At 38.5% G+C, this 20692-nt stretch overlaps 3 protein-coding genes across 3 annotated transcripts; all 3 read right to left on the bottom strand.

Moving 5' to 3' along the window:
- Positions 1-774: 774 nt before the first annotated feature.
- cimap1b (ciliary microtubule associated protein 1B) lies at positions 775-3501 on the bottom strand. Its single transcript, XM_074633248.1, has 7 exons — positions 3355-3501; positions 2373-2488; positions 2062-2262; positions 1504-1605; positions 1285-1406; positions 1043-1183; positions 775-952 (listed from the first exon to the last, which is right to left on the bottom strand). The coding sequence occupies exons 2-7, from the start codon at positions 2482-2484 to the stop codon at positions 860-862; spliced, it is 771 nt and encodes a 256-aa protein (XP_074489349.1). The 5' UTR covers positions 2485-2488; positions 3355-3501; the 3' UTR covers positions 775-859.
- Positions 3502-3605: 104 nt separating this feature from the next.
- On the bottom strand, positions 3606-11978 carry LOC141766388 (protein tyrosine phosphatase domain-containing protein 1). Its single transcript, XM_074633241.1, has 13 exons — positions 9710-11978; positions 9230-9412; positions 9047-9127; positions 8529-8647; positions 7536-7673; positions 7183-7454; positions 6782-7084; positions 6443-6682; positions 6239-6355; positions 6034-6135; positions 5784-5864; positions 5574-5684; positions 3606-5478 (listed from the first exon to the last, which is right to left on the bottom strand). Exons 2-13 carry the CDS (start codon positions 9409-9411, stop codon positions 5356-5358), a joined length of 1869 nt encoding a protein of 622 aa, XP_074489342.1. The 5' UTR covers position 9412; positions 9710-11978; the 3' UTR covers positions 3606-5355.
- A 393-nt stretch (positions 11979-12371) lies between these two features.
- Positions 12372-18720, bottom strand: LOC141766394 (ADP-ribosylation factor 4-like). The gene is made up of 6 exons (XM_074633252.1): positions 18513-18720; positions 17138-17218; positions 16882-16991; positions 15528-15599; positions 13930-14055; positions 12372-13811 (listed from the first exon to the last, which is right to left on the bottom strand). The coding sequence occupies exons 1-6, from the start codon at positions 18577-18579 to the stop codon at positions 13725-13727; spliced, it is 543 nt and encodes a 180-aa protein (XP_074489353.1). The 5' UTR covers positions 18580-18720; the 3' UTR covers positions 12372-13724.
- Between the last annotated feature and the right edge of the window lie 1972 nt (positions 18721-20692).

Raw genomic sequence — 20692 nt, 5'->3', positions numbered from 1 at the left:
AGTATGTATGTCCAAAATTATCGTAAAAAAGGTCATAGTATAGTATGTCGAAAGATTTCATGAAAAAAAAAGTCATAGTAAAGTATGTCGCAACATTTAGTGTAAAAAAAAGTCAGAATAGCATGTTGAAACATTTACTGAAAAAAATAGTCATAATATAGTATGTCGAAAAATTTTGTGAAAAAAAAGTAAGTATAGTTTGTCGAAAAAAGTCCTAGAATAATATGTTGAAAAATTTCATTAAAAAAAAGTCATATAGTATGTTGAAATATTTCATGAAAAAAAAGTTATAGTATAGTATGTCGAAAAATGTCATGAAAAAAATGTCATAGGTTATTATGTCGAAATATTTCTTGAAAAAAGTCATAGTAGTATGTCAAAAAATTTCGTGGAAAAATAAGTCATAGTATAGTATATAGAAACATTTCATGAAAAGAAGTCTTAGTATAGTGTGATGAAATATTTCATGAAAAAAAGTCATAGTATTGTATGTCGAAAATTTTTGTAAAAAAATCTCATAGTATATTAAGTCGAAAAATGTAATGGAAAAAAAATTTCTGTGTGAATTTTTCAGACTTTGTTTAAAATACTTTCTTAAAAGTCATGTTACTTTAATACAAATGTCAGACACGTGTTACTCACGAAACCCTCTTTTTAAATTCAGTATAATTTACTTCAAACACAGATAGTGTTCATAACCCTGACAAAGTGGCAAAGTACTAATACAATAGGGTCAATACATGTGGTAAAAAAATCTGATCTCAATAATCCTGTGCAGTTTCCTTTTTGTGCTTTATTGTGCTTTATTGTGCTTTATCCTGTGTGAATTTCCAGTTAAAAATAGAGATCATAGGTAACATTATTCAGCCACATCTAAAATGAGGGGTGAGATGAATTCCGAGTGACGCAGTCCAAAGGAGAAGCTTGGAGCTTTGGCTCTTGTGAAGGTCACCTAGGAAGAGGGAAAATATCAGTGAAGAAACAAAACACTAAAAATTTGGGGCCTTTGTGATGATCAAGTAAATATAATGTGTTTTCTTACCTGCTCAGGATAGTGTGCACCAGGACCTGGTTTCTTTGTGGTTTCACCGGGTGGGAAGTTGCGTCCTGTCATGCTAAACCGGGGAGCTTTTTGCCTATAAAGACAAGGGTCCACAACTCTGTAGGCAGAAGGGCCGGGAGTCTGGAGGGTAAATAAAAGTATTAAAAACAAGTAAATCACAGGGTTTCTAGATTTTTTTTTAATTCTTATTCTCTTAAGGAAATTGTTTGACATTCATAAACCTTCTTCAGGTCTTCATCGAAGCTTCCAGTTTTGCTGCGGCCACAGAATGAGTAGGAGCGAGCTGTAGATGACACCACAGTGTTGTGCCCCAGCACTGGGGGCAGAGAGTAGGAGGCTGGACCTGCAGTATGAGTGACAAGGGAGGTTTGTATCCTATGTTCCATGACATTTTGTAAACCACAGCTCAAATAAAGTTGGCACCAAATACAATATATTACCTGGTGTGTGGATATTGTTGAGTTCTTTGCTCCTCCCAGACAGAGAATAAGCAGGAGCAGAGCGGAAGATCGACTTTCCTGAATGCTCTGGGGAGTATTCGCCTGAAACACCAAAGAAAGTTACATAAAAACACTGCTGACAGGTAAACTCAAATGACAATAGTGTGCATCATGACCGAAAGTGGCATATTGTCAACTTTCAGTAAATAGTCTGAGATTTGAGAACAGCAGTATTTCATTTTCATGGGCTTTTAGAAAAATGACATTCTATACTAAGACTTTTATTTTGTTTTTTTCGACATACTATACTATGACTTATTTTTTTACTTTTTTCGACATAATATACTATGACTTTTTCGACCTACTATTCTACAACTTTTTTTTTTACTTTACTTTTACTTTTTCGACAAACTATACTATGATTTTTTTCTTCTTTTTTCGACATACCATACTATGACTTTTTTCGACATACTATAACTTTTTTTTACTTTTTCGACATACCATACTATGACTTTCTTTTTAGAAAAACTGTCTTAATGCATAAGGGCTTTTGCTGACCTGGTCCAGGGGCCTGGAACAGTTTTAGCTCCTTTGGACGGCTGCAGAGTGAAAATGCAGGAGTGCCGTCTCGGCCCACTCTGGTGATGTTGGAGGGGATGAGGTAGCTTGTACCAGGGTAGCTCTCACACCTGTGGTCATGACGTACCCCAAAGCTGAACATTGGTGCTTTGTATTTAGTAGGGTCATGTTTAGAAATACCTTTATAGAGGAGATAAGGACAAACAATATCAGTTATAATAATAATAATAATAATAATAATGATAATAATAATGGTGTTGGTGGTGAAAAAGAGGCCATTATAGCTATACCTGTGAGTCCAGGCAGTGCATACTTGGGCCCTGGACTGCCGTAGAGGGCAGCTATGGGCCCTCTTGGCTTGTGGGGCCTCCAGGTCCCAACCCAAGCTTCGGTGCTTGCCATTACCCTGAGGGAGAGATGGATTGGGACCAAAAGCATGTTGATATATTGGCGAAGAAAACAAAGAAAAAGAACAATGTGTCCCTTACACTCACCAGTGCTCATCGGTATGTTGTGGCATAAAAAACAAAAAACAAATTCCAGGCAAATTGAACGGCCTTTAATAAATATTGGCTAGTACATTATGAAATAACATCAATGCGTATCGGCATACTTGCCATCTCAGGGTGTCTTGACACACATATCTTTTAAATTAGAAATCTAGCTCTCATTAGAATCACTAACAGGTCTGTATAGGTCTTTGTGTTTGTTCAGAGTCCACTCTAAGCTTGGTGAATATTCTTTTACATTATGTGCTGCACATGCCTGACTGTTTGCAACAAGCTCTTAAAGAGGGGGTATTATGGGAGAGATTTTAATGTTACTTAGGTGCTGTTAAAGTGGCAATTGTTAAGATGTCAGTCCTGGTTGATTGAGTAAAAACTATTTTTTAATTCCATTGTCAAACAGATTTTAGTTTAGTTTTGTTAATTTTACCATGAATGTATATAGCTGAATTAAATAGCTATTCAGGGTATAAAACAGTTGTCACAGGCAGGTTAATCATGAATCATTCTACTGGTAGCAATTTCTGTAACTTACACTACATCTAATATTAAGCCTACACAGCAGTGAAAATTACTGCAGTCACTTAATTAAAAACATTTTCAACCAACGCTACACCAAAACCAGTGAACACATCATACAACCCAGAGTAGCCTGTTATACAATCCCAAGATGTCTACCAAGGGCATACGAACTTATGAAATCAGTGACTTGCTTTGAGTTCAGTTCAGTTACGGAACTTAAAATGAATAGATAAATCATTTTTACCTTATTTATCCCGATCCTGCCGTGTCTTTCTATACCAGGTTATGGGTATTATGGTCAGATCCCCGGAGCTGAGCATGTGCACTGAACCCAAACACCGATTGCTTAGTGCTTGTCAACTTCACTATGACAACGGTGCCATGGAGACAACTCTTTGACTTAATAATGTGTTGTGTGTGAATGTGAGTGCCAACAGTGCAGGCCAAGTAAAGGAATGTCCACTATGTTATTACAGAAAACACAGTATGCAGATGGTGTAAATGATTTATTAGACATGAAAGGCTGAAACAGGCCACAGAAGCACACTGTTTGGATTTAACCTGCTAGTGCTAAGTTACAGTAGCTGACATGCTATTTATAGTAGACATGAAACAAAATGTATTAGCCTACGGTAAACATTGTATCTGTGTCATTTATTAATTCTAATGTAGGGGCTTTATTTCAAGTCTAACCACTGTTGTTAAGTGAATTAGGCCTAGGGCCCCACCCTCTCTTAGATGCACCCACCTGACTTTTTTTTTTGAACTTATAGCCTATAATTAATTGTGGTACGTTCATGTTCAAATATGAGGTGGTGTGGGTCTGAGAGATCAATCTTCTTTATCCACTGACGTTGTACCAATTGTTAATAAAGAGCAATGAATGCTTGAAAAGGATATGGATGTAAACGCAAAAATCTATATGACATCTTATGTTTCTTTTTTAAAGCTTGGCATATTTTTGCACATTTATTGCCGTGAGTGAGTGGTAGTATGCGGAAGTATGAGCAAAAACAACATAAACACAGTATTTTAGCGCCAGAGAGAGCAATTAAACTGAGTTTAGGCTGAGACAGGAGTGGGGGAGATCATAGTTCTTATTACATGGTTGGCAAGTTATTTAATATATAGATAGCTGGTGTTGATTTCACATCCGTTGTGTACTTTTTAGTGTATATTTTGTAAAGGGGGAAGATATAATTGAGTATCAGTAAGGTTTGGAGGGGGACTCCAGAAGTCAAATCTCGCCAAGCTCTCCAAAAAGACCCGTCCTAATCTTCCTTTTTTACAACAGACATTTCAACTGGTCATAGTAGGAAATGCACAGAATCCCAAAGGTGTTACTAATAACATTAACCATGGCTCTGTTCTCTTTAAGTGTCCCAGTAAGCTACGACAGTGTGACAGTGAGCATGCACAATACCAGGACCCTAAATCTGAAGCAGATAAATGGAATTTAGCTATAATTAAATGTATTATTTACCCCTGTGTTTCCTACTGTGACATGCCAAAACGTCTTATGTAAAAGGACCTATTAGGGTGAGTTGTCATAAAGTGGGAGTACACTGCCTAATGTGGGACACCTAAGCTCCAGTGGGTGTAGGTCTTCCTCAAACAAATAAAAGTATTGATATTTGAGGTCTTTCTAATATGCCTAAATGCTTCAAAACTATTATAGTCTTTATTCATTATTCATTATTTATTGTCTTATTGTTTGTTTGATGTTCAATTCTCCATGTAACATCCACACATAAGCCTAGGTTTTGTAACAGCAATAACATTGTAAGTAGTACAATTACCGAACATGGGATTGCACATTTAGCCTTGAGTGTTTCCTACATTAATTAAGGTGATTTTTAGGCCTTTTAACAGACTTTTCAGTGTCCCACATTTCGCACATGACTGTCCCACATTAGAAAAACAAGATTTGTCTAAGAAAACTTGGCATTGGAGTACTGATATGTCTACCATTTCTTTCATGAGTGTGATATATGTATTATTTATTTATTTTTTGGTTTGATTAGGACACATCCTGGGGATTTCGGAGTGGTACTGGGTGTGAATTTAATGTATTAGTTGCATATCATAATATATTCCAGAAATCTGAAATGCAAAAATCATCTCACATTAGGCTAATTCACCCTACACCTTGATTTTTCCCACAGTTAGGTGCCCAGAATGAAATACCACCAACTTCTGAGATAAAAACTGCAGTTAGTTTTTATTCCGATGTTGTCTCTGCTCTTTAAAGTGTAGCATTGGTGCTGCTGGCCCTCCTGAGGTATATGTAGTTGTGGAAGGTTTCTCTCAAACTCGCCTTCAGGACTGTCATCAAAGTTGCAAGGCTTCCCATTTCCTCCTGGTGGCGCTGTTGATGGATTTTTTTTTAAAGAAAAGTCTAATTATTAGTCTAATGGTACTGCAAGAACACTTTAACATACTATAATTGCATGTGTCTCTTACCCTTGTGAGTGCCCGCATCAGTCGTTGCAGCACTGCCTCCTCTCTGTGTGGACACAAGCTGGTCACCGAGCTCACACAGCTCAGTAGACAATAGATGGTGTCTCTCTGCGGCTGTAATAATGTAATATTGCAAATAACTTTTTTAAATCAAAGAGGAAATGTATCTTAAGAGGAATACTCAAGAGTAAAAGATGACTTCTGTTTCTTTACCTTCTTGAGCACACTGAGGGGCTTCCTGTTGTTTGCTCCACAACTCAACCTTTCTACATCGTCTGCACTCAGAACAGGCTCCTGGAGGAGGGTGAAAGAAACAGAGATAAGACTGAGAGAAAGATGTTTTCCACAGTATGGGAAGTGAAAACTGAAACTCAAAATGTCAAGGTGTATTTTGTTTTTACTTCACAACCCCAGGGTAAATTGAGAATACTGGAATTATGTCTTCTTGTTTGATGCCACAGACCTTTAACTTGTCCAGCCACGTCCACAACAGACAACTGAGAACCTGAGGATCTGACTCGGTGACCAGCAGAGCCCAGCCACAGTCACTACTGTTCAGTTCCTCCTGTTGAAAAGGTGAGTGATGGTATTAATTCAGTGGCTTTTAGAGCTCAAAATCAAAGTGATATGTTCTGATGTAAAACCAGGTTGGCACCAGTGTTTTTCACCTGCAGCAGAGCCGATCTTTGCAGGACGGCTTCTCCTGGAGGACCAGGGTCTGCCATCGCCTTAGCAACAGCACGGGCGACTGAGGTCGGGCCTAGATTATGTGGATTTCTGCACAACTTCATGAGACATATACATCAAAATGTTTTAAAGCAGTCACATCATCTTTATTAGCTTTAGGTTTTCATAGTAAGAATCACAGTTACCTCAGTGTTGGAGCTGTATTTGGGAAGCGCCTTAGACCTCTTAGCACAGTTGTTGCTTGTTGTCATGCTAGATATTGGGATGTTGAGTGTTTGAGATTCCTTCATGGTGGTCTGGTGGCCTGGTGAAAATGAGGCAAGCATCGGACTACCTGCTCTCAGATCAGGTCGTAACAGATCCTGTACGGACCACTGTCTCTCATTCCCAAGTGCTGGTGTGCAGTATGGACTAAACTCCAGACCCTTTAGGACAGAATGCAACAAAGTGAGAAAAGCCTCAATGACCAGTTTGATTTTTTCAGAAACTTTATGTAATTGTGGACGAATAATGTGAAATTGGACCTCATTTACTGCGAACTTGCTGAGGTCAGACTCGCTGTAGCTGCGTTTGTCCAGCAGCACCTCTCTCTTCCTCTCCAGGAATCCCAGTGGCTCGTCCCAGGAGGACACCGACTCTGAGCTCACCCGCGACCCCTTGTGACCCTCCCTCAGTAAGGGCAAGTACTGTTTGGCCGCCAGGATCTCCCTCACACTCCTGTTCATGGTCCTGAGTGCTGACCTCTTCTCCAGCTCAGCCTGGATCTCTGGAGGAGCAGGGAGACCCTGGGCTAAGCAGGACAGATGCATACACAGGAGGTACACCATCTAATGGGAGGACAGAAATGAGTAGGTAAACTGTTCTACAGTGCAGTCGGGTACGTTCATGACAAAAGATTTCTGTAGTATAATGATAAAGTCCTGACCTTGGGTGTTTGTCTGAGGGTGCGTGCCTCCTGGCCATGCAGCAGTATCGCCTGTCGGTTTAGGTAGTGCTGCAGGGTGAAAGGGACTCCGTGCCGCAGGCTGAGGTCTGGGTATTGGACCAGCTGTGTGCCGAGCAGGCGAGCAAAGTCAAACACCTGGCTGAGCTGCACCCGAGTTTGGATAGAGTGTGGCCGTTTAATCCGTACATAGTGGACGGCCTCACTCGGGCTGATGCGCAGGGTGTAAATCAAGTAACAGGCTATCAGGACACCTGTTGAGCAGCAAGAAGACACAAGCTGACACACACAGTGTTTACATGAACAGCAGATACAGTATGTATGTTTATTCCTACCTGTCCTGCCCAGGCCTGCGTGGCAGTGCACAGCCACTCTTCCCTCGCTCACTGCAAAGGCCAAAACCTTCACCCCATCAATCATACCGACGAGAGAGGTCACACCGAAATCTTGCATCCCAAAGTTGTAAAAGTAAACTGCAAAAATACAAATATGAGCACACATGAATGCATTTAGGATCATAATGGACATTCATCATAAGGATTAACTGTGTTTGTGGGTTACTTAATAATGTAGGAAATCACATTACATAATGCAACGTGAAATTAGTTGCTTCCAGGGGTGGAAAGTAACTAACATTTACTCAAGTACCGTACTTAAGTATAAATTTGAGGTATTTCTTGAGTATTTCTATCTTCTGCTACTTTATATTTCTACTCTACTACATCTCAGAGGGGAACTCTACTACACTTATCTGACAGCTTTAGTGACTACAGTATTTACTTTGTAGATTCAGATTAACGATACAAAATATTATACACAAATAAATTATATTATTATATCAATAAGGCTTTAATGGTCCCCAGGGGGAATTCACAAGCTGCACAGCAGTATGTAAAATTATTTATAAAATATATATAAATAAATTAAAATGAGCTGCAACATTAAAATGATAAACACATTAATGCATCACTAATTAATAATCCAATAATGTAATAGATATTTTCTCTAAAAAAAAGGGCCATTCTGCATAATGAGTACTTTTACTTTTGGTACTATAAATGTATTTTTATGCTAATACTTTTGTACTTTTATTGTAGTAATTCAATGCAGGACTTTTACTTGTAACAGAGTATTTCTACACTGTGGTATTTCTACTTTTACTTAAGTAAAATATGTGAGTTCTTCTTCCATCACTGGTTCCCATTGACACAAACCTGTAACTGTCTCTCATAATATTTGTTCATCCATAACTGTTTCTGTTTATTTACATTTCCCACATTGTGAGTGGTAGTCTTCCATGTTGTGTATTTACTGTATCGAGATCTCACTGTCATTGTCCATGAAGATCTGTGGAGAGTATGTGAAGCCACTTCCAGGGTCTAGTGGAGGTCCACAATGAGCGTGTTCTCCAGGGAGCTGCATGTTGATGATCGATTTGATGTTCAACCTGGGAAAAGTCATAAATTATGAAGACAACTTTTGACCCTAGTGCTGGGTTTGTAATATTTGTATAGTAATATTTCTTGTAATAATATGTCCACAATTGGATCAATTGATTAGTTTAATTAAAAAGCAATGATGCCGATGTCTTATCTTCATTTTACCCAATAAAAGTAACAGAAGGTTGTTGTTGTTTACATATTTTTCATCTAGATCCGTTTCCCCACTTTGTTTACAACTAATTACCTGTACGTGTGCCGGGGGTTATACAATAATAATGTTGTCACACCTTTTAAGAAGGCGTATAATTCCTACAACTACTCATGTATCACGCATACCCATGCACTGCACAGACACACGGGAGATCAGCACAAACCCTGCAGGAATAACAATCAACTGTGATTACCTTTGAAATTGTTCTATGATGTCGTACTTCTCAATTAGATGATTGGATGGTCGTGCCATGGCAATAATGTCATCTGTCACCCTGCAATAGGAAGAAGTTCATAATGAGTATTAAATTGCCACTTAGCTGTTTTTGATACAGCATCTACATAACACCTGTGAGACTGCAATCACTTAGTCTCACCAGGAGGAGAAAACGCCTCGAATGAGCTGCTGACTTGGTTTCCAACCCTCTGGTCCTTCATAGCGGCAGTCCATTCCTCCACAGGCCAGCAGACAGAGGAGCTTGGGTGGGATAGCCCTCACCAGGTTCTCCCTGGCCTGGGAGTAGGAAGGCTGGGGTACTGGTATCAAGGTCGGCATCATCCTGCACCAGGAGAAACCCCCCCAAGATCAGGCTGAGCTATCACACTGTAGACATGAAGGACTTTGCTCCAACTGGTCCACATTGTATGTGAGCTTTTGACAAAGACACAGCTTGTTAAACCGACCATTTTTGTAGTTGTGTGTTGTTAGATTTTGCAGTTATTCCAGCATATTGTGCAAAACTCGCAATACTAAAGTAGAATTAACAAAACAAATTCACTCAAAGGGCTGTAAAGGATATAAAAAAAAAAAGTAAGCAGAATATAATATAATGCAAGCAATCAAATTTAAAACTTACCTTTTTGATTATGTTGCACAGTGGAGCTGTAAATCCCATTTAATGTATTTCCTGGGTTTAAGGGTGCAGGAAAGTGAAGAAAAAAGGGTGCTGAAAGCAGCAGAACACACATGTGCTCCTCTGTGCTGACTGCTGCTTACAGATACTGTACACACACATTGTGTTGACCCAGCTCCACTAATCCTGATTAGCTGTCATAATTACATTATGACAGACATTCACATATCATTGCAAGCCAATTATATCATGCTTATACCTTCACCTGTAAACACTATATAAAGGTCCTAATTACCTGGCACCAGCTACATATTCAGATTGTGAAGCAGAGAAAATCTGAATTGTTTATCTCACTACTGTTAATAAGCACCGATAGGGTGTGACTTTGAAAGAACAAAATAATGTTCATGTATCCTGGTCTCATATGCAAACACACCAGCGCCGTCTCTCCCTTCACCACTAACAGATTTAAACATACTGTGAATGAGTGGAATAGCCACCCTAAAAGTAGTAGATGTTGAAAAACTATTTAAAAACCTGACTTCCTAAAATGCATGACATTTATTTCACTAGTATGTCTTTCTCTTAAGGATCGAGCATGAAGCAGAAAACTGACAGATATCACAGGCTTGTTGTTTTGTGCCTTTGAAACATTGTAGATCACTCACTTGTCTGCTGGAGCGGCTCTGGACGTATCATCACCCCCTGCAGTGCAGCAATGGGAACAGCATGATAGTGATGGGGATATATCTCCCTCTTCTGTTGTGTGAGGACGGCAGCATTACCTCAGCTTACTTTTGTTCTTCCATGCACCTTACAACACCCACACTCCATGCCTTGTTAATGTTCAGTTATGTATTTTATTCATTTGCTTTTGTTAAATTAATGTCTTTGGTTAAATCGTTGAAATGGTCCAAGACCCAGATGGTGACAGAACTCAGTAAACCTTACACTTTTCCGATATTGTGGACATAATTAAATAATTCTAATTAAATAAACTGGTTTTGCAAAAGTAAATATTAGACAAAACAAACAGTGTGGTGTATATGAAATCATTCTAAGCTTGGTGCTAATTCATCGCGAGGGACAGAAAGGCCTCTTTGTAGTGTGCTTTTGTATTATTCTAACTTGTGGAAATAAACTCTGTGTCCATGCGTGTCTGATTGTCTGCATGTATCGGCCTGGTTCCTAAGTTTGACACTGACATTTGTTTTCTTCAAATTTCCTCTGAGTTTCCACCGACGCCTAAATGAAAAAAAAAATTATAAGGATAATTAAAGGTGCAGTGTGTTGGATTTGACGGTATCTAGCGGTGAGGTTGCAACCAACTGAAACTTCTCCCGTGTGCCAAGCGAGAAGGAGAACTACGGCGGCCGACGCAAAAACGTGAAAACGCGAACGGCCCTCTCTAGAGCCCGTGTTTGGTTTGTCCGTTCTGGGCTAGTGTATAAATATGGCGGCCGGTTCCGTGAAGAGGACTCGCTCCGTAAGTAGATATAAACGGCTCATTCTAAGTTAACGAAAACACGATTCTTATGGTGCCTTCAAATGAAACTTGTGCGCTCGTGTTTACAACATGGGAAGTCGTGTACATAATATGCTTGGCTTTGAAGTGGTCAAGTCGTGAGAACAACGCTGCTAAGCAACGGCAATATTAACGTTACCGTCTGCGTTTAGAAACCACAGAGGCTAACAATTTAGCAAGCCAGCCAGTCGGTAACATAATGCAGTAAATGAAAAGACATAATGACAGAGGAAAAAGATGAGGCCGTTGGGAATATCAACATTTACCTCAGACATATTATAAAATTACCAAGAAAAACAATATACGACTTAAATTACAATATATTAACTTATTATGCACCGAAAAATTAACTTCCAACGAACACGTTACAACTCGTGCACTCTGAGCTTTCAGAAATTTTTTCACTTACGCGGTTGTGAATAATACAAGAGGAAGAGGGGGGCGTTCATATGGGCTCAACTCGTGAACACGGTAAACACAATCCTTTTTGAAGGCACCAATATTTTCAAGTGATTATACATATATATTATATAAAACATACTTTAACTATTAATGTGTTCTGTTTACTATCCACTTTCACTTTAATTTCCATGCAAACTGCTTCAAAAACCAACAGACTCATTTAGTAAACAACCATTTACTAGACCTTAACATGTAGTAAAAATACACAGAACCATATAGATCAACATGTTGGTATGTTCTCTCTGCATCCTAGGTATCATCATTAGAGGTCAGAACAAAAGTCAACTGCAGGTCAGGTCATGTAGGCTCACTGCCATTTTGCTGTGCAGATTACCTCAGACAAAGATATATTACCAAGATGTTAAGATGTTTTAGGAAGTGTAGTGGTTTGAAAGTGAGTAGTATTACAACAAAAGACAGGCCGGGGACAGGATGTGTGTCCTTAACACGTCCTCTTATCAGGCACAGTTCCTGATAAGATGCCAGTTAAGTTTTTAGTGACTTATTATAAAACAAAATCTGAAAATTAAGTAAGCATTATTTTTGATTTGACCTTCCGTGAATACAGTAATCAGAAAATGTTTTCATAATATATTTTGAATGGGTAAAAGCTTCAAGTCCAGATAAAAGGTCAACCTCAAGCCTGTCCTCAACAATGAGCGGAGTCCAAAACGCACATTTGTTTTTAACATCGTCTTTATTCAGAGCTTTTTTTTTTTTGTAAAATATTTTTCGCGAATAATTTTAAGAGTGGCAGCTCCAGCATCTGCAAGCATAGGTTGGAATGTATACACAAAAATAAACTGATGGCCAGGTCTGTTTTTGTGTTTCAAGAAGGGGTAGAATAATTAAGAATATAATACAGTATTTGCCTTCAGACAGTACAACAAACTCAAACAACAACAAAAAACATGCTACTTTACTGTGTCACACTGAACATTATGTCAACACTGAAAAGACACTTCCTTCCTCCTTTTAGGGTAAAAAAGATTTTCAGTTAGTGTCAGAAGAAAGTTTGATTAAATCCTTTTTTTCATGGTGACTATTAAAAAAAAAAAGGAAGGAAGAGGAATAAACTGGATGAAATCTAGTTGATAGTGAAGTCAAGTTGTAAAGAAGCAATCTACACTCACATTGGTGTGGTTCTGCTGCACCTCAGCACACATTACAGAACAAAAGGAAGTGTCTTATTGCATTATTTTGTCTTTCAAAAAGCAAAAAAGTCACTAAAGCATCTTATGAGTGAGCATGACCTCAGAATGAGATAAGGAAAGGATTACTCTGATTTCTGTTAAGAGGGACCAGAAGGCACAATGTTCCTTTTTTGGATCCATTTTACTGGGAGGCCACGTGGTTCCACACTACTAACAAAATCTACCTGTGAAATCGACCGCAATCCTCATCCATCTCATTCTACGGGCCACAGGCCTTTACAGAAATGAGTGGGCATGAGACATAGCAGTGAAGTGTAAGGTCTGCAAGGGAGTCAAATATCCACGAGTGGTTGTGGAGATGAACAGCCTGATGCAGCCTAGTTGTCCTTCAACGAAGCTCTTTAGTATTATTATCATATCCCCCAACTGAGGCTCGACAACGGCTACAAGCAAGTCCAACATTTATACAAGTGGTTGATTACTGCAAATGCTGCCTGGACAGGAGCAGAGGTGTTAGGTGGAAAAACAACTCCCATCACTCTATTCATTGTTTCCATGAAATTCCCCTAATAGGCCATTTGCTCATCATGCAACTGAATGTGTAAATACAACTTGTTGCCGTGTAAGAGTTTCGGAAAAAAAGGAGAAAAAAACAGAATATGTCGAGAGATAATATGGTAATATTATTGATAATAAAAGAAAAAAAAAACATGTAATATTAAAATTTCCCAAAGATGATTATATATTGTCCACCAGCCTTGTCCTTTTTGTGAACATTGGTGCTGGAAGACCAAATGTTTCTGGATTGAATGTCTGTGCCTTCTTCTCCTGTCCTGCGGTGTTTAGTCTCCCTCTCATCCGTCCAGCCGATCCTTCTTTAGGTTTTGGACAACTGGTTGGATAGCCAGTCAAGTCCTTCATACAGCCCACTGCCCTGGGTGGCGCAGGTTGACTGAATGTGCCACTGTGGGGTCAGGTATTATACGCCGTGAATTAGATGTGAGAAAGATATGAATGCAGCTCTGCACGTGCTTACAGATTTGAATCTTACTTTCAGGTGTAGGGAGCGTGAGATTACTTACATGTTTGTTGTGGAGGGATTGTAGGCCGAGTTTTTCTGTGAGATCGTGGACTGTTAAGGCATTGGGAAGGTCCTGTTTGTTAGCAAACACCAGCAAAACAGCGTCTTTCAACTCCTCCTCACCCAACTAGAGGGGCAGAAAACAGATCAGAACATCAGCTCTAAGATTTCCTATTAGGACCAAAACACTACAACCAGATTAAACTGTGATTTTATTCATTACATACATGTTATGACATACTGTCTCCTTGTTCGTCATAAGAATTTCTCAAGAAGACGGTATGTATAGATACAGTACTGTAGCGCAATGTAGTCAGAATATGTGCTGCAAATGATTGATTAAAAAAGCACAGCCAAAAGATGTTACACTGGCTGCTGTTGAATAGTGTTTTTTTTTTCTTAGGAAGTTTTCCAACTGAGTGAAATGACCCGGAAGTATCTAAGTGAAAGCCATGATAAGAGCTGTTTGAATTCTCTCAGTGCCAAGGAAAGGTGTTTCCATGCTTCCTTTCTTATCTCCTTTATGTGCATAGGGTGCACCGGATCATCATTTACAAATGGAAAGGAGATAATGCCGTCCCACAATTCCGTGCGGCAGCAACATTTAAAGCAACGCCCCATTATAGGGGTCCACGCTTATATAGCCTGCATTATATAGTCCTCATGGATTTTCTTTCCTTGACCTCATGACATTGTCCAATTGAGGTGAAGAAAAAGTTGCGAGGGAAAGACTTTTGTTTCACTATTCGGCCGCAGCCCATGTCTTGGCAACGTCCCCGGTTTAAGTCCGACCGGGGACCTTTGTTACATGTGATCCCTCCCTGTCAAATAAAGGCAAAAATGCCTACAAAATATGCTTTAAAAAATACCTGATGGTTTAAGAAGCAGTGCAGCAAGAGTCACAGTTAAACAAAACACTGTCCCCCTGCCTATAGCACTTAAAATTAAAAAAAATCATGTAACATAATGACAAGTTCAAATAATGACAGACAATGTGAACTGATTATACAGTGTAAACAATTCAAAGTAAAAATAAAAAAAATGCAATGCACTGTCACATAAATTTGGACCGTGGTGAAGTGGCATTTCATGTATTCTTATTTTCTTTGCCCACACCCAAGAATATTTTTGTGACTCATCAAGAAGTTGACCGCACCTATTGTCAGGAACACTGACTCAGCTCAAGGCAAGTATAATCTGAGGATTAAGGCGATTGACTTGTATCGTTGATGTGCTCAGAATAAGTCAACATGGCTACCCATTGTTTTCAAAATTCATGGGTTAACCACACAAAGAATACACACATAAACAGATACTATTTTTTTTATATATTGAAAATTTATATTACCCTAAGGCACGAACAAATACAGGTTTTAATTTGACTATATATAGATCCTGGAGGTGTGAAGGGTTGTTTATCCAACGTACAGTTGACACTGTTAATAATATTATAATTATGAGACAACTCTAAGTCAGAGACGGCTACTCCACATGTCACGACAATAATGTCAAATTATGAAACTCTCAACAAATCGTCACTGCACAGAGAACTATTCTTGCATTACGGTCCCTTCGGAGCTGAACTTATTAAATACCTACCATCTTCCTGAGCTCTTCTGCAGACTCTGCCACTCTTTCTCTGTCATTGCTGTCCACCACAAAGATGAGGCCCTAGATGGAAAAAAAAAACGCATTGAAGAGGTTAGTTTCCCTTTTCCTTTAGAGCTGCAATGATTAGCGGAATAACTGATTAGTTGATTGATTGAAAATTAAATCGGCAAACTGTTTTTTATAATCATTTACAGTCATTTTTGCTTTCTCTGGTTCCAGCAGCTATGTGAATATTTGCAGCTTTCTTTGATCTTCTGCAATTGGGAGCTGAATAAAATTGCGTATGTACATTTGAAGGCGTCACCTTGGACTCTGGGAAACTTTGATGGACATTTTTCACAATTCTTCTGATATTTTATAGACATGACAATCGATTAATTGTAAAAAAAAAAAAAAAAAAAAACTGGAAATTAATCTTTCATGAAAATAATCTTTAGAGGCATCCCTGTTTAATTTTAGTGAGTAGATTAATGTACAGAGATGTTGTTATGTAGATATATAGTTAACAGTACAGAGATGTTGGTATGGAGATATATAGTTTACAGTACAGAGATGTTGGTATGGAGATATATAGTTTACAGTACAGAGATGTTGGTATGGAGATATATAGTTAACAGTACAGAGATGTTGGTATGGAGATATATAGTTAACAGTACAGAGATGTTGGTATGGAGATATATAGTTAACAGTACAGAGATGTTGGTATGTAGATATATAGTTAACAGTAGAGATGTTGGTATGTAGATATATAGTTAACAGTAGAGATGTTGGTATGGAGATATATAGTTAACAGTAGAGATGTTGGTATGGAGATATGTAGGTTACAGTACAGAGATGTTAATATGTAGATATGTAGTTTACAGTACAGATATGTTGAGAAATGGCCAATTATTGAATATAATCCAAGATCCAACAACTGCAAAACTGGTGGTGAGAAGTATTTTTGATGGAATTTGGAGATGCGATGCTGCCAAGTTTTTTATTAACAACTGCATAGCTTGGCTGATGGACTGATATGGGTAAAAAAAACAGTTATAGGAAGAAGTGCAACAATTGATTGCAACAATGAAATGTGAGCATTACACTCATCTGCTTTTACCAACAGCATTAATGTAGCCAGGGGAAAACACACATTGGAAAGAGCGCTTTGGCACTATTCCAGTCTACTTGGTGAAGCTTCAACATCATAATTTGACAACATGAGTCGTGGTTGATCAAAGTATTATTATAGATACTGAAACAGCTTTACTTGGTGACCTGAGAAGTATTTTGAGAGTTGACACTTGCAGTTGTTATATTAAACATTGGCTTAGCTTTGCATTATGAAACCAAAGACTCATACCTGTGTGTTCTGGAAGTAATGTCTCCAGAGGGGTCTGATCTTGTCCTGACCGCCAACATCCCATACAGTGAAGCTGATATTTTTATATTCTACTGTCTCAACATTGAAACCTTTACAGGGGAAAGGAGAAGGGACGGACAGACGTTAATAACACTGTACACAAAGTTCAATAAGTCAAACACATGTTGAGGTACACATTAAACAATCAAAAGAACCTTTAAGTGAACTTGAAATAAAACCTTATTGTGTCTCTTACCAATGGTTGGGATGGTGGTCACAATTTCACCAAGCTTCAATTTGTACAAGATAGTTGTTTTTCCGGCAGCATCCAACCCAACTACAGGAGAAAAGTGTGATTAAAATCAACGTTTATATATCAGGAGAGGATAGAAGTTAGAGCTATATGGATAACAACCTGCTGTAAATTGCATAAGAGGCCGTGTCCTATAGATCTAATCATCAGGCAGCAGAGGACACATGCATGCAATAACAGAGTAACCTTACATGTGACTGATAGTGCCATTTTCATCAATTACTATGAGAGAAAACCACCCACAAATATTAAAGCTCATCTTAAAGGTCCCATATCGTGCTCATTTTCAGGTTCATACTTGTATTTTGTGTTTCTACTAGAACATGTTTACATGGCGTAATGTTAAAAAAACAACTTTATTTTCCTCATACGGTCTGCCTGAATATGCCTGTATTTATCCTGTCTGAAACGCTCCGTTTTAGCGCATTTTGAAAGAATTGCAACAGAATTGCAACAGATTTGCGTTGCTAGGCAACAGCTTGGGTCCATGTGTACTTCCTATCAGCTGATGACGTTTCACATACACTGCAACCAGGAAATAAACTGGGACACATTTAAAATTGTGTAAATGGTCTAGATATTGTATATTCGTGACATCACAAATGGGCAGAAATCCTGACAGCTTGTTTCAAATGCAGAGTTTCTGAATACGGGCTGTGTGTGTTTCCCTGTGGATTGAGTGTTTTGATACTTTCACAGTATTTATATAGGACTTAAGTCTGCTTTATAATAAACAAACATGAAAATCTAACTTTTTTATAATATGGGACCTTTAATATTAATATAGTTGTCCTAACTAACCGGAAACAGGAAACAACACAATGACACTTGCTCATCACACGTCATAAAGTTACGTTACCAAGTAACAAGTTAAACAAAGTAGAAAACAAGTCAAACAAGTTAGGGTTGACTAATATAAACTAACCTTTTATATCTGAAATAGATTATCAATAAACGAGTATTACTGTAGGCTGTAGTTGGTGTTAGTGTGATGAAAAAGCCTATTTATTCTGTATAAAAGACACACATGGCAATAGCAGCCACACTTTGTTTAATTAAAAGCTATTAAAGTGTAAAAACATTATTATATTTATTTTCAGGATTAAGTTAAGCACTGACAAACTTCCTTTTAAAGAAACACCTAAATCTAAAACTCTTAGTTTTATTATATTTATTACTACAATTAATCAAATGTTTGTGTTTTAATTCCGCCTCAATGTTACAGACTTTAAAAGTTGTGTGACTGAAAGCTAGCAACGTTAGCATCACTATGCTAAGCTAATGATGCTAAAGCTAAGCTAACGGTAGTTTCACTCACCCATTAAAATCCTCATCTGCTTCTTGCCAAACATCCGCTCGAAGAGTGACGAGATGGTGAGCCCCATAACTGGCCGATAGTGTTTGACTCTGTTGTATATGAAGAGAAGCGGTGCTGTGGAGCCTCAGCGGAGGAGACGTGTGAGAGTCTGATCCGGTTCCAGGAGGACTGATGGAGGACTCACTACTGTTACTGCCACGTCCGGGCCAACGTGGAATCCACGACGTCATCACTTTGAATCAACTTTATCAACAGCTTGTAGATGTGTTGGTCACGAACGAGCCGGTTCATTGAGCCGGCTCTTTTAAGTCTTCTCAATCACTGTCAAAGACATCAAGAGCTCCCAGCAAGCATGCTGATGCTGCAGGAACCAACGCACGGGCATCGATCGCAGGGACGTCCCACACCAATACACATGGACGTACTGAGGAGAGATGCTGGACAGTGCTGGCTTTCCGATAGTTGTATTATCACTCTTTCCATCCACCACTATTGGTTTTGTGTTATCAGTCCTACTTGTATTAGCTATTACAGCTGCTAGACTGCTATTGTGGCTGCTTCTCTATCTCTCTCTCTCTCTCTCTCTCTCTCACTCTCTCTCTATATATCTATCCCCCCAGCCGGTCTCGGCAGATGGCCGCCCGCCCTGCGCCCGGTTCTGCTCCAGGTTTCTTCCCAGTAATCGGGGAGTTTTTCCTGGCCACAGTGCGCTTGGTGGATCCTGTTGGGTCTCTAAACTATGGTGTACGGTCATAGACCTGCTCTATATACAAAGCGTCTTGAGATAACTTCTGTTGTGATTTGACGCTATACAAAAATAAATTGATTTGATTTGATTTGATTTAAGTGCGCTGACGGTCTACAGGTACAGAGCAGGAGGAAGAGGAGGAGAGAAAGAGAGAGAGGAGTGCAGTGCGCGAATAGCAGACAAGATGAGTGACAGTCGGAAACGAAGCAGCATGTAAAATTATTATTCTGGAAATTATAAGGTTTAGTATAATTATATTGAATATTTTAAGTGATATATATGCACACATACTCATCATAGGTCAAAACAGCGCTAAATTTGGCTGAATTATAAAAAGGCAGAAGTGGTAAAAACGAAGAGCCGTTTGGGAGCCGAAAGAGCCGACTCCTCTTGTTGAGCTGAGCCAAATGATCTGGCTCACTAAAAAGAGCCGTAATTCCCATCACTATCAACAACACGTCACTATCTGTGAACAGTCACTGTTTGATTGCATTGTGTTGCTGTTTGCATTCACATTCAAGCTGTTCTACTTTATACAGTTTACCCTGTCTGTAACACAATGGAAAATGTTTGAATTTTTTATTTTTATTTTTTAATTGCTTAAAAGTTGTTTTCATCACTTAGTAAAATGTAATGCCAACTAGTACCACTAGATGTCTCTGTAATATAGACCTTTGAACCAGGCAACATGGTTAATCATTTATTTAAAAAGATAAGAATAAGAATAAGAATAATAAACTTTATTTGTATAGCACCTTTCCAAACATAGTTACAAAGTGCTTTACATAAGTTAAAATAGTGCAAACATCAAGATAAAAACAATACAGAATAAAAACATAAAAAACATAGGCCAAAATACAATGTTGAACATAAGACTTTTGTACAAAAAGTCAACAATAATGACATTTAAAACAAGGGATTGCTATAAAAAGGTCTTCCTGTAAAGGTAGGTTTTGAGGCGTGATTTAAAAGAAGAAACAGAGTTTACTAGCCTGAGTTCCTGAGATAGCCTCATTGAGACTGGGATCTCTTTTTCAAGAGAGGCATGTGTACAAAAATAAAATAAGCATATACAGTTTAAGCATAGACAGACACACAGATTATTCACAGACTATACATTTTCACAATTAAAGCATTTACAAGTGTGATTGCAAATACATGAGATACGATAATGTTACATCATATTTTTTTTGGAGCATAGTAGGCTATTTGAACCCCCTTTTTTCTAAGTTCCATGTAAACAATAGGTACGGCTAATGTTAAAATGCCCTGTGTCCTGGCAGAATTGTAGATTACAATGGTCATTCGACTAGCAGAAGAGGAACATTATTTGTTTCTAGTAGGTCCTTCAATCGGAAAAAATATTTAATTGCAATTAATCGCATGACTGTCCATGATTAATTGCAATTAATCGCAAATCAATCATATGTTT

The sequence above is a fragment of the Sebastes fasciatus genome, chromosome 4 (assembly GCF_043250625.1).
Source record: "Sebastes fasciatus isolate fSebFas1 chromosome 4, fSebFas1.pri, whole genome shotgun sequence".
Taxonomy (NCBI): Eukaryota; Metazoa; Chordata; class Actinopteri; order Perciformes; family Sebastidae; genus Sebastes; species Sebastes fasciatus.
The sequence above is the reverse complement of the archived record's forward strand: the minus strand, read 5'-3'. Positions and strand labels throughout refer to the sequence as shown.